The 14290-nt window shown below is 38.0% G+C and overlaps 1 protein-coding gene across 2 annotated transcripts in view; it reads right to left on the reverse strand.

Annotated features, from left to right (window-relative positions):
• The window catches only part of PDGFD (platelet derived growth factor D), a 243077-nt gene extending 238088 nt beyond the window's left edge, over positions 1-4989 (reverse strand). For both annotated transcript variants that reach the window (XM_033121540.1, XM_033121539.1), the window contains exon 1: positions 4445-4989. In XM_033121540.1, coding sequence (XP_032977431.1) covers positions 4445-4568 — 124 coding nt within the window. In that variant the 5' untranslated portion in view covers positions 4569-4989. The remainder of the gene's footprint in view (positions 1-4444) is intronic.
• Positions 4990-14290: the final 9301 nt, after the last annotated feature.

Here is a 14290-nt window from a genome sequence, read left to right on the forward strand (position 1 = left end):
CTCAGGAGTCCCGTGTGACAACATGCTTATGGCTGGTCATTAGAGATCAGTAACTCAGAAACTCTTGGGGACATCGCTCCATTGTTTGACCCTCCTGTTCTGAAACAATAAAGGTTTGCTTTCATTTGCTGTAAGACAAAAATTACTGTCATTCAATGAACACCACGTGGTCATTACTGTAACAATCCACTAGCACCTTCCATTACATAGTGTATGCGCACCTGGCTAAAACAGCCTCTTTAAAAGAACCTCCATAAAAAAATATAACCTATGGTGGAAAGTCAAAGCGATGTTTCTTTCAAGATATGTAATCTTTACTATGCTCTAAGATTATGAGGCTTTAATACCCTTAGAGTTGAACAGAAATGTAAACACAGAACGTAACGTTTAGACACTAATCTGATTCCTAGCTTTCAGACACTTTACTTTGTTTGTATTGTTCCCTGTTTGGTCTCCTTCCCTTTAAGCTCTGATCTTGACACCAAAGTCAATGTGCTGTCATCAATGAGGATAATCGAAACCCACATGATTTAAGAAACAAGCTTGATGGCTTAAAAATCTAAAACCACAATTATTAAAATTGCAGGCCTATCACTAGATAATGATCATAGATGACTCAAGTACTGGCATATTAAACAATGCAACAGAACTAAATTCAGAATAACTTACCACAAACACTTGTACTTTCTGAAAGCAATAATAGGTCAAAAAAATGAAGAGTGATTCTGTATTCTTAACTCCCTAAACAGGAAGTTCTATCTAGTTTGATTTAAAAATAAGGAATCCTGTCAGTTAATTGCTATCTTATACTTCTTGATCCATACTCTGAGCTTACTGTTGACTGCATACCAATTGTGGCCAGTTAATATAACAAAAGCATCACATGCATAGGCCCTATGTAAGAATATGTGGGTGCTATTGCCAAATGAAGATTTTTCTCTGTGCCAAGAGGTGGATCCAGAAGGAATATCAAAACTAAACCAGTCTGAGAAAAAATAGTAAATATAATCTAAGGAAGTATAAATATTCAATAATCCTTCTTAGCTGTAGAACCCAGTTTCCTCTTAGATACAGAGACCAAATTCAACTACTCCTTCACTGCGTCCCTTCAGCCACTCTGCAGGGGCTGGGAAAGGCTCTACAGATATCCCTTTTAATAACATTTTCTTTGTTCTAGTTTATTGTAAGAATACTGTATATAACATACAAAAGTATATATTAATTATGTTATTGGTAATGTTTCCAGTCAAGAGTAGGCTATTACGTTAAATTTTGGGGGAGCCAAAAATTATATGCAGATTTTTGACTGACAGGATTGACAACCCTAAACCCTATGTCTTCAGGGGTGAACTGTATAATGTAATGAAGAGCTCTGGAGGACCAGGAGACAGCCTCAGACCAACCTGTTACACTGGGTAGAAGACTATTATGTACCAGCTCTATCACTTTATTTCTGTATCACTTCTTAGCTACTCCAGTGATCTGCAGCTATTAAGGATAGGTAGACTAAAAACAAATTTTTGTTTGTTTGTTTGTTTTTGTATCAGGCTGGACAGGATCCAACACACCTCGTGCCCAGGACAGGATGCCTGTTTCTTTGTTCCTTTCCTAACCCCAGTATTAGATAATAGCAGCAACTAACAGGGTCAGCAGAGAGAAATCGACGGCACTCAAGTATAAAGATACCTCCATCATCAGGTAATGATTTCTAAAACCTCTATTCAAGGGTCATGTCTAATTTTTTGTTTTGATTTCTTACCATTTGGAATCTGAGGGCCAGACCTCCTACAGCCCGAAATTAACATTTGGAAACTTGAATCTTCTATCTTTCCCCTTATTATATTCCATGTCCATGCTCTTCCCAAGCTTCTACCCTATTTTAATCTGACAAAAAAGCAAGAATATTGTCTTCTTTAATGAGCCATTAGGGAACTTGGGAGAGCAAGCTGAAAATGTCTGGAATCAGAACAGGGGTTTAATTTAGTAAGTTATTTTTTCTTGTCGGCTTAACTGTTGCCATTAAGATTTTCCAGACAATGTCTAGACTTCTTCAAATTCTCTTTATTTTCACTCCCTCACCAAAACCCTGTGGCAATGTTTCTCAACCTTTTTTCATTATTGCCAATCCGCACTTAAGACTTTTTTTTCCTAATCATGTCCCCTTCCTATGAATTATTAACACCACTCTTCATTTGTTTATATGTACCGGCCCTTTGGAGGACCACAAACCATTGTAACGTCTAAGATTTTTTTCACCTCCTAAGAACCAATTTCTCCCTTTTGGGGCAATACTGCCTCTCTTTGAGAATGCATGCTCTCTCACACTTAAGAATAAGCTGCATTTTGAAAATTCCCCAAACTAATAATAACACATTATGAGTGCTAATTGTTTTTTACTCTGTATATAACAATTTTATTTTAATCCCAGTAACTTTTCTTCTTTCCTAGTCTTGTTTATAGATGAGATTGACATTGAGAAAAGTATTGAACAATCTGAACTAATCAAAGTGAGAGTGTGTGTGTGTGTGTGTGTGTGTGTGTGTGTGTGTGTACTGTGACAGGAACTGCAAAACAGCTTTAGCTAAACTATGAAGAAACAAATCCAGGGTAGTTTTTAAAATTTTGATGAAACAAATCATTTCTCATGTAGACTAGACTTACATACAGAGTTTCAGCAATGAAAATATAGAATGAGATTACTCTTTTCAAAAAAAAAAATATTATAAGCTGCATGACTTGGTTTTAGTAGGAGCCTTGAGTAAATTGGCAATGGTTACATACTTTTAATATTCTGTCCTTGAATTCTTGTAACTGATACTGAGAGGCTAAGGATTACAAAATTATGGCTATGAAGTCATGCAAATTATAAATGGCATTTTCCTCTATGCAGCTGAAAGGGCATATAAAGTGCAAACATTAACAAAGGCAAAAACTCAGCTAGGAGAAGACTGTTCCCAATGGAAATATTAACGAGTAAAACAAAACTATGAAAGTTTGGTCTTCAACTTAAACCTTTTTTTTTTTTTTTAAGTTTAATAAGAAAATTTTGTGCTTAAGTTGGATAGTCATCAAAAAGTCACTGCGAGCATATTTTAGAGAAAACACTGTGATAAAGTAACTCTTGAGACATGGGGCGGGGGGGTTGTCTTCTGGCCAGGACTTTGACTCTATGGCTTTCCTGTACCCTCTCACACACCTACACCACTTCAGATGACTTCAGCACACTGAAACCCATAGTCTACTTGTCATCAGAAAATATAATAAAGCTCTTTGTTTGTTTGTTTGTTCAAAAGCCTTTCAGTGAAGTCCAAATTAAGGACATGCCAAGAGATAAACTAATAAGGGAGTAAGATGGTTACTATGAATTTACCAGAAAACAGTCACATGTTGCCAGCTCAAACAGTGAAGCCATTAAGAATAGCTTGGTGATCTCCTTAGGGGATGTCTTGGAACTTGAAGCAAGCAGAGAAAGATATTGATGAAGAAAAAATAAAGACCTAGGGGTCAGTTCAGGTAGATGGCAGAAACAGTTGCAAAAGTACTGGCAACATCAGCTGTAGTTGAGAATTGATGAATAAATCAACTTCAGATCTTGGTGGAGTCCCAGAAAGTAAATAAACTCAATTAAAGTCTCTGGGATCCAATGACCCAGGTGTCCTCCAGAGTAAAGGAAAATAAATAAACAAGCCTGCTTGGGACCTTACTTAGGATAGCTGTTTAAAGAGCATTTTGCTTTTTGCAAACAGTTAGAAAAACTTCTGTGCAAAGAAACTAACAGCAGAAGCTCGGCACCCCTGTGATAGAGGAAACCCCAAAACCCCTGCTCTCCCAGACTGAGTTTTTGAGCTACCCCAATGGAAAAGTTTCTCTGGGGTCAGAAAGGACAGAATGCTGCCCACTGCTATCTCCTCAAAATAAATAGTATATTAAAAAGTTGTCATTCTGTTCCAGATATGACTACAAGACTGAAACACATCATTCCCTTCCCCATTGAAAAAAATGAAAATAAATCACCCAGAGAAAGGAACTCTTTCGTCCCTTCACCTATCATAAAGGCACCCTCTCTCCGAGTTTTAAGTCCAAAAGGTTAAGAGCTTGACCGATGGGCGGCGCAGTCTGCAACTTTCGGCAACTTTGTAGTCCTGGTATCAGTGACTATAAGACTCCAAAATGACTTCCCTAGGGTACAGGGAGATGAGTCACCTGACCCAGTCGATCCCCATCAGCACGCATCCCACAGCCCTCCGTCCCATTCCGGGAGCAGGGGCTCTCTCAAGACTGGGGACAGGCACGAACCCCTCCACCCCCTCCACCACAATGCATTCACCAGGGTTTATATGAAAGATTTTGAGAGAGAGAAAGAAAGAACAATGACGGCAACAAAAACAAAAACAAAAAAGTGATTTTTTTTTTTTAATTAAAAAAAAAAATCTGAGTCTCTTACCATCTCGCCTGAGGTTGGCGTTGCGCAAAGCTTTGATGGGTGCGCTCTGCGGGGCTGCAGAAGTGTCCCGATAGCTGCAAAAGTTTGCGCAAACTAGAGTGTAGACGAGGATGAGTCGGTGCATTGGGATCAGCGACCTAGGAACTGCGTCGCTCCAAGAAAAATCCGGGAGAAGCTCCCGGGACCGACGCCGCGCCGCGCTCTTGCCGCCTGCGCTCACCCAGCAGTTGCCCGGGCCCGTTGTGTTAATCGCCGAGCTCTCCCCAAACTTCCTGCATGCTGAACTTTCGGAGCGCGTGTGGGTGCCGCACTTCCTTGTGGTGCTGAGAGTTGATAAATGGTGACGGGACAAACAACAGGTTGACGTTTGTTCGCCCCCTCCGGTGGCCAACAACTGCAACACAGGCTGCAGGGGGCGGGCGGCGCAGCGTCCCGGGGCCGCGCGGCGGAGCAGCGGCGTCCTCCGCCAGCCGCTGCAGCCCCTGAGCTGTGCGCGCTTGGGCTCACTCAGCAGCCACCGCAGCACTCGCGCTTCCCAGGCCGGGCCCAAACCCGCTCAGCCACTGAGCATGCCCAGTTTGACAGTGGGCCAGGACTCTCCTTACCACCCAGGGCTTAACCCTCAACGTTAGACCAGAAAAAAAAAAAAGCAGAGAACAAGGTGGCCGGGAGGAAATGGGAGAAGGTAGAAAACCAGTTCTTCTCCAGGGGTGACTCACAAGACATAGCTCATGCCTGGGTGATAGAGTTTGGGAGTGGGCTGGAGTGGAAGTGTTTAATTTGCAATAAAACCAAGATCGGATTCTACTTAATCAAGATTTCACTCTGTGAAAAGTGGACAAATGCAGTCGCAGACGAGCTGGATTCTGTGCTTTCCTTTGAGTTCCAGTCGATATGACCTTAGCTGAGTCAAAGTTAATTTCTCAGCGGGGAAATCATCCAGTGTTTCCTAGCTCACAGGGCTCTAGTTGTCTTGGGCCCATGTGGTGAAATGTACAATAAATCGTCAAGGCTGTTTTTATATACCCCACCCCACCCCCTGCACAGTAGTAGGGGCTAGAGAGCTGGGTGGGGTTAAGGGGGATACAGACTGGCAAGGTGAAGTTGAGAAAAAACATTGTGTTCTTTGTGTTCACGGTCCATAGGAAAAGGCCCTGAACATCCTGGCCTTTGGGCTTCCCTACTACAGAGTATCTGGGAGCTCTGAGGTTCAAAGGAACTGCCTCTGGAATCCAGGAATTTCTATAATGCATCTATCTCCCTGGGTAGGGGAAAGTATATTTGGAACGAGTGGGTCTAGACTCTGCTGCTCATTAGCTTTGTCACCTTGAGTGAGTCATTTGACCTCTTGAGCCTCAATTTCTTATAATAGAATACAAGCAATTCTTATAATGGAATACAAGCAATTCATGGTTGTAGTTAGAATTATGTGAAATAATTTTAGTATATTGCTTTGTAGCTGAATCCAAGTCTAAATTTACATAATTTCTCAGCTGCTCACCTATTAGATCTAAAAGAGACATTTTCCATTCTCTTTCAGGCCTTCCAGCTTCTGAAAGTCTGGGGTATGAGAAATACATGATACCCATATAGAGAGAGCTGTAAGTGGCTGGGAAGGGTAGAAAGTTCAGGAAAATATAGACTTGACAATTATACCATCCAATGCTGACTAGGATACATGTGTTCTTTCCACATACTTGAAGATTAATGTGATTCATCTCTTGGCATTTTGTCTAAAACAGTGTTTTACGAACTGCAGGTTGATGAGTTCTGAAATCAGTTTTAGGACCAGCAATATTATTTTTTTAATCAACATTTTATATTTTAGAGGAGCTTTGGGTTCATAGCAAAATTGTGTGGAAGGTACAGAGATTTCCCATATAGCTTCTGCCCCACACATGCATAGCGTCCCCCACTATCAATATCCCCTGTCAGAGGGTACATTTGTTACAATTTATGAACCTACACAACACACTGTAAAAGCCCCAAATTTACCTTATCAAACACTCTTGATTACATATGGTACACATAAAGGTTACATTACAGTTCACTTTTGGTTACATTTTATGGGTTTCAATAAATATATAGCCACACATTCATTATTATGGTATCATACAGTGTTTTCACTGCTCTAAAATTCCTCTGTGCTCCAGCATTATTCTAAAAATAAATGGTATAGAATACAATAGCTTAGAGATTTAATTATCAGGGTTCACTAAAGACAATAATATTAAGTATTGTTTCATGAATATTTTGTTTCAAATATTTACACACACGCAGGATATAGAAGTTTTTCCTGTGGGGTGTGGTCAAACAAGTTTGAAAACCACTGAAAAGAGCTCAGATCACATTGTATCAAAATATAAGCAATCCTTGGAAGAGACAACATGGAGAGGCATAAAACCTGAGTTTGCAGTCAATGATTTATTCATATAATAAGTACTAATTAAAAATTATATTTTTCCTTTTGCCATGGTCTATTCTGAAAATCCTGGGGATAAAATAGTGAACATGAGTGATAAGGTCTCTAATCCCTTGGAGCTTACATTCTAAGGAGGAGAGGAACCATAAACAAGTAAATACATATGTATATTAATAAAAGAAGAGGGTCAGAGATTGATGAGATTGGAGTGGGGGCTAATTAAAATACATGATACCGTTTTTAAAAAGTGGTTGGAAATGCTCATTAAAATTTCATACCTCGCTCTTGACATGAGAATATAGGAAAAATGAGAAAAATGTGCAAGTGGCTTATGTTATTATGACAACTATCAAAATGCTAAAGAGGATTGTTTATTTAAATATCTTATATTAAATATTGAATTTAAAGTATTCAAAGTAGTGTGTCCAAGATACTAATAATACTGTGTGTTCACAAGGCATTGTGGTTTCATAGTGTAACTAATTCAGCTAAGAATTGTACAGGACATCGCATATAATCAGCAGATTCTTGATTATTTTTAATGTCAGTAAGTATCCAAAAAATTAGGCACCCAAGACTAACAAATTATTCTGAGCTGGATTTTAAATATTATCTAATAATTCATTATTACAAATTAGATTGATTATATCAACTAAGGTACGTTGTATACAGGATAGGTGGTACATAAAAATATAATGATTATGAGAGTGGGAAAAGTCTGGTATAAAGGTAAAATAAAAGTTATCTTAATTTATTTTTCTCAAATTAACCAAAATTTATCTCAAATTAACCAAAATATTGAATATACCACAGTTTCAATGTGAATAGGTCAGTTAGAAAAACATGAACCAGCAAATGGCAATCGGATTTATAAATGTGTATTACTATTCAGAATAATATAAATCAACTATTGTATATTTTGCCATTGTTCAATGACATTCGTATAACTATAAAAGGTAACTCTATTGTTGAGAAAAAAGTTTTTTAAAAGTATGAGAGCAACTTACAATAGGTTGGTTTAAAATGGCATTTATCTCAAACAAATATTCCAGCTCTAATAAATTGATAAGAGGGTAGATTAGGATGTGACACTTTTTTTGTCATATACTCTTTTCCTTACACTAATAGGACATAAGAATGGTATTTTCCATTAAACTTTCAAATATGCTTAGCTTCTTTCCTTAACTCATAAAAGTTAGTTATGCTGGAAAGAAATGAAACATAGAATGACTTCCTTGAAGCCTTCTTATTTCTGCAAATGGCTCATACCAGAGCCTTTTTTTTTTATAAGTAAACTTCTACCAACCTATAATTCATTGCAGTACCTTTCTCTTGATGATAGCAGTCATGTTGTGAAGCCTATTCCATTCAAAGAGGACATCTCTCTGTTATTCATCTCAAAAAAAGCAAAGCAATGTGACATGACATCCTAATTTCTGCTCTGTCACTAGACTATTGACTTTGGTCAATATTGAACTTTTATGGGATTTATATCCCTTCATGTAAAATGGGAGCATTATATTAGATTACCCTCAAGACTTATTTTAAAAATCTGAATATTTTGTTTTCTTTTTTTAAATCTTGCTTTCACTTATAATTTTTTACCATGTGCTATATATGTAACATTATCACACTCACATACATACTAAATAGCTGTTACCAAGTCTGATTAGATACAAGAATAAAAGTTTTCTGCAAATTTTAATGAGCTGATATTTTGAAATTCTAATAAATAATATATTATAAAATAATAGCTCAAATATTGGTTTGTCTATTAACATTAGGACTTTTACTTTCAAAATTATATTTTCTTTCAAAGATATCAATGGTTCAAGTGTATAAAAATAAAGATAAGGAGAACGTGTTTTAGTGGTAGAAATAACTATATACATGAAATACAGTTGATTAAAAATTATGACAAATTTAGAAAAGAGATTGATGCTGATGCTTTAAGACATTTAGCAAAATGATTTTGACCTAAGATTCGGCTCAGAGAAACTAGATTAAATTCAATATATTTTCAAAATTTTATAAAAGGTAATGATTGAATATTTGATTCCAAACAATAAAATTAAATATTCATAAGATAACAAACTGGTAAATTATTCTGAATGATCTGAAAGACCTAGAATACCAGCACGGTTACAGAATATTTTATATCAAATATGTGTAAAATATATAATTACATTATGTTGACTCATCAAGAAGCACAACATTTTTTAAGTCACCAAATGACTCTTTTAACAATTAAAGCTATTCTTTTATTAAACTCTTTCATATTTTTAACTGACTTGTTTGCCACATGTATCATGTTTATTATTTTATTCCCACGTTTATTAATAGTAAAATAAGTTGTAGAAAGACTTTTTAAACATCTAATCGTAAAAGTATTACATTCCCTGTGTTTGAGGAAGGAGGAAATTACTGTGAAATTAGGGCTCTTTGAAGGACTGAAATTTACTGATTTATGTAATTTGTTTCAAAGCAGCATTAATTTACTCTTCTTTCCAATTATTGGTGAAGGAGCCCTGAGCATTGCCTTTCTCCTCAAAAGACCATGACGCTGAGTTCCTTCTCGTTAAGTATTTATACTTAAAACTATAATTTCAATGGCACATACTAAGCATATACCATAAAAACATAAGACAACTGTAATGTTTCTTTCTACTTGGTAGACTCAATGCATACCTAATTTCTATTTTCTATGTCCTAATTTGAAGAAAATCACAGTACATGGTAACACAATCATAAAGCCAGGTGTGTGCAATTGAATTACACTGTATTATGTACTTTATACATAATGTATAAATACAACTACCACATTTTATCTATAGTCCTACATAACAATGTCAAATAAAATTTATTCAGCTATACTGCTGACACATTTTGAACAGTCATTTCCACATATGAACTTTTTAAATTGTTGTAGGTGAGACTTTCAGTTTGACTTTTGACAACTAACAGGTCCAATTAGTCAGACAGTCTGTTCTGTCAAGCATTAGTTTTAGTTCACTTCATTGAATTAATCAGTGATTCAGCTCAATACAATGAGTCATTGAGTTATGTCTATCATGTAAAAGAATCTCTATATCTATAATTTTTCTTCAACTTAGTTATATTTTTATTTCCATTTATCCATCCTTGAGATGCATTATCTAAATTTAAGGTTTCAAAGATGATTATGTTGCCTATACTGCAGGATTTCTTCCTTAATTGATCTGGGATGTCTGCCAATCTCCTTTAGAATTCTGCATTTTTATCTTTGGAAGATTGGCTTATATCCAGTAAATTATCATACTTCAAGTTCTCTTACCTTGCTATTTCTCGAGCCAAAAAAAAATGGCATTCAGGTCTTTAAATGTTCCTTTCCTTGAGTGAGAGTTTTATTTCATTCAAGAAAATCTTTTCTTATATCCCTTGGTATTTCATATTACACATTTATTCTCCTTTTTTGTCAAGCCAATGTTGAAGTTTTTAATAAGGCAATATTTAAAACTTGAGTGAGTATTTAACCATTATTAACAAGCAGATTCTTTCTTTTCCCCCAATTAATGTAATCCATCTGATGTATATTTTCCTCCATCAAGTTGTTAGTTTTAAAAGTTTGAGATTGAGGTCATCTTTTGTGTTGTAAAATCTTGGTTATGTTTTCAGAACTCCCTCCTTATTTTAGTCTACTAAAGAAAATAAAATTGCACTGTGGAAGAAAAATAAATATTGAAAATATTAAGCAAAATGAAAATATAGGCTACCTTGAATAAGCTAATTTGCAGTAGAAAAAAGAATCACATCATTAGATACTGACCGTGATTCTTCTCTCAGATTTTTTTTTTCTTTTGAGGCCACAAGGAATATTTTTCCTGAGTAAAGACTGGAAAAGTCCCTCATTTGAAAATTTTAAACTTCAAAAGGGAGACTGTTTTGATAAAGGGTAGACGACATTCACTTGTCCCATCAGCATAATCTTGAGTACTTTTCAGTATTATATCCTGAGTGACTAATTAAAGAATCCTCAAGTGACCCTAAAGTGTAATATAATGTGGCATCTTTGAAAGGTCATGGCATAGATTTCATAATTATATTCATCATGTTTGAGCAGAAGCCACTTTTAAATCTATGAAAAGCCACCTTTGGTTCAAACTGCCGTGTTTCCCCGAAAATTAGACCTAGCCAGACAATCAGCTCTAATGCGTCCTCTGGAGCAAAAATTAATATAAGACCCGGTCTTATTTTAATATAATATAAGACTGGGTCTTATAATATAATGTAATATAACATAACATATAATATAATAATATAATATAATATAATATAATATAATATAATATAATATAATATAATATAATGCCGCATCTTATATTAATTTTTGCTCCAAAAGAAACATTACAGCTGATTGTCTGGGAAACGACATTCGTTGGACATTTCTGATTTAGAGTTGGCTGGAGTGAAACTCTACACCTTTCAGGAATCTTTGAAAGAATAAGCAAGCTTATTGACTTTATATAGAACAATCAATGAAATGCAATCTCAAGAATGGACTGGACAAAATGAAAATAAAAATGTGACAAATAAAGGACATTGAAAATCATAGGAAAGAAGTAGGTCATTTCAAGGTAATGAAGGCAAAAAAAAAAGAAGTCTGTTCAATTTATAATTTCTTAAATGGCTTAGCTCTATAATCCGTCTGGGCACCATATATAAATGTAGAAAAACTAATATAACAATGAGGCCACAAGAACAGTGAAGTACATCTATTTGGAAATCATGTTTTAAGAATTATGACGTTAAGGTCTTGATCGGGTCAAGATGGTGCAGAAGGTAAACTCTGTGCTTACTTTCTCTCACAAACCCATCAAAATTACAATTAAACTACAAAACAACCATCATTAAGAATTGCCTAAAATCTTGCTGAACCAAAGCCTTACAACTAAGGATATCCAGAAGAAGCCACCTCAAGACTGGTAGGAGAGGCAGAGACAGAGAACAGTTCGATCCCACACCCCAATGTGAGCATTAAAAATTGGGAGGGATATCTCGGCTGTGGAGGTCCCTCCGCCCCCAAGAATGGGTCCCCCAGCCCCACCGCAACCCAGGGTTCCAGGGCCAGTGAGAAAAGCCATAACCATAATTTCTGGTTGTGAAAACCAGTGAAGACAGTGACTGAGTGAGATGGAGGGTGGCTGGAGTGCCAGCTGTTCTTCTTCATGGGACCTTACAAGGACTTACCAACGGACTCACTGGCTCTGAGCTCCAGCACTGGGGTAGCAGCTGGTAAGGTGGTAGGCACATATGGTGGAGAACTGAGTTGTCTGGTTGGGACTGGGGCTGGAGGGACAATTTTCTCCTGGCTGGAGGAGCTGGCGGAGGCCATTGTTTTTTTGTTGAGGCCTCCCTCTTCCCAGCGCCATATCTGAGTTTCCATCAAGCTGGCTAACACCGTTAGTTCTCTACGACCTGGTGATTGGAGACCCCTTCCCTCCCAACTTTCAGGCATACCCAAGCCCCTTCCAGCGTTTTTTTTTTTTTTTTTCATAAAAACCGCCTGCCTTGACTCATGCTGCAGACTTTCTTGGGTTTTTCAAAGGTTTGTGTAACCCACACAAGCAGCATCTGGCTTGAGTATGTCCTCTGGCTGAGCAGCCCCAAGCCTGGTACAGGTGCCAGCCAGCCATGGTTTGCAGCTTGGCCTCTGAGCCACTTCCAAGCAAGGCACAGTAATCTGCAGATTTCTTTGTGGCTCCTGTCAAGTGGACACAGGCTGCAGCTGAACTTGGCATGCAGTGGATCCGCTCCAAGGTGGTCCTGGGACTGGCGCCCCCAAGGACCAGCTTCAAAATGAGCTGGAGCATCATCCAACTGCTTTGAAGAACAACACACCCAAGGGGTGAATTGGGCAGACACCAGAGCCCTGCTGAGGCATATCCTGTTCTGTAGGATCAGCCCCTGCCCTACAACTCTTCCACTGTAGTCAATGTCATTGCTTAATACCAATGAGCCTGAGGGTCAGTCCCTCCCGCTGCTGCACAAATAGCCAGCAAGGCTCAACTACAACAGGAGGGCACACACAACCCATGCAAGGGACATAGCTATAGTGTGTGGCTCAAGTGAGCAGAAAGACTGTGTTACTGAGCCCCACAGCAATCTACTAAATAAGACCACTCTACTAAGACTGAAAGACATAGCATCCCTATCTAATACATAGAAAAAAATACAGGGAGACAGCCAAAATGGGGCGACAAAGAAATGTGTCCAAAATAAAAGAACAGAATGAAGCTCAAGATAAAGAACTAGACAAAATGGAGACAAGCAATCTACCAAACTCTGTAGTTCAAAACACTGGTTATAAGGATGTTCAATGATCTCAGGGAGAACTTCAACAAAGAGACAGGAAACATAAAAACGGAGGTAGAAAACATGAAAAAGAACCAGCCAGAAATAAGGAATGCAATAACTGAAATGAAGAATATTTTATGGGAAATCAATAGCAGATTAGATGAAGCAGAGGACTGAACCAGCAGTTTAGAAAATAAGGTAGCAGAAAAGACCCAATCAGAACAGCAAAAAGGAAAAAGAATCCAAAATATTGAGAATTTAAGGGGCCACTGGGACAACATCAAGCATACTAACATTTGCATTATAAGGGCAGCAGAAGGAGAAGAAGCAGCAAGGAATTGAAAATCTATTTGAAGAAATAATGACAGAAAACTTCTCTAACCTGGTGAAGGAAATAGATATACAAGCCCAGGGAGTGCAGAGAGTTCCAAAAAAGGTGAACCCAAAGAGGCCCTCACCAAGACATATCATAATTAAAATGCCAAAGGTTAAAGACAAAAGCAGAAAGAGAAAACAGTTACCCAAAGGGGAGCCCCCCTGTCATGCGGGGTGTCAGGCGGGGTCTCTGGTCCCACTCCCCACACAAGAACGCAGGACATGGTGAGGCCAAAAAGGAACACCCACGGAGTCATAGGTAGGGGAGTCACACCACTATACTCTCACTGGCAGCTGGGTTGGAGACACAGGAACCAGGAGCAACACAATTCTCAACCCTCACTGTGCCGCTTGCAGACTCAGCCACCATCTTCTTGCTAGCTCCCCCCTTTTTCTTTTTTGCTACTAGCCTAGCCACGGCAGTTATATTCATGGCTAATGGCTCACTAGTTACAGCTGACGGCCAACTAGCCACAGCTGCTGGCCATTTGATCACAGTCGATGGCCATTTACTACCTGAGCCAGCACCTTTCTATGTGAGGCCGAGAGCCTGGAAACTGCTTTTTGGGGCTCTGTCCCCACACCCCCATAAGAGTGTCAGCTGATATTTCAACAGAAACTTTGCAGGCCTGAAGGGATTGGCACAAAATATTCAACGTGATGAAAAGCTAGGAACTACAACCAAGACTACTGTACCCAGCAAGTGTATCATTTAG

This window comes from Rhinolophus ferrumequinum, chromosome 11, assembly GCF_004115265.2.
Source record: "Rhinolophus ferrumequinum isolate MPI-CBG mRhiFer1 chromosome 11, mRhiFer1_v1.p, whole genome shotgun sequence".
Taxonomy (NCBI): Eukaryota; Metazoa; Chordata; class Mammalia; order Chiroptera; family Rhinolophidae; genus Rhinolophus; species Rhinolophus ferrumequinum.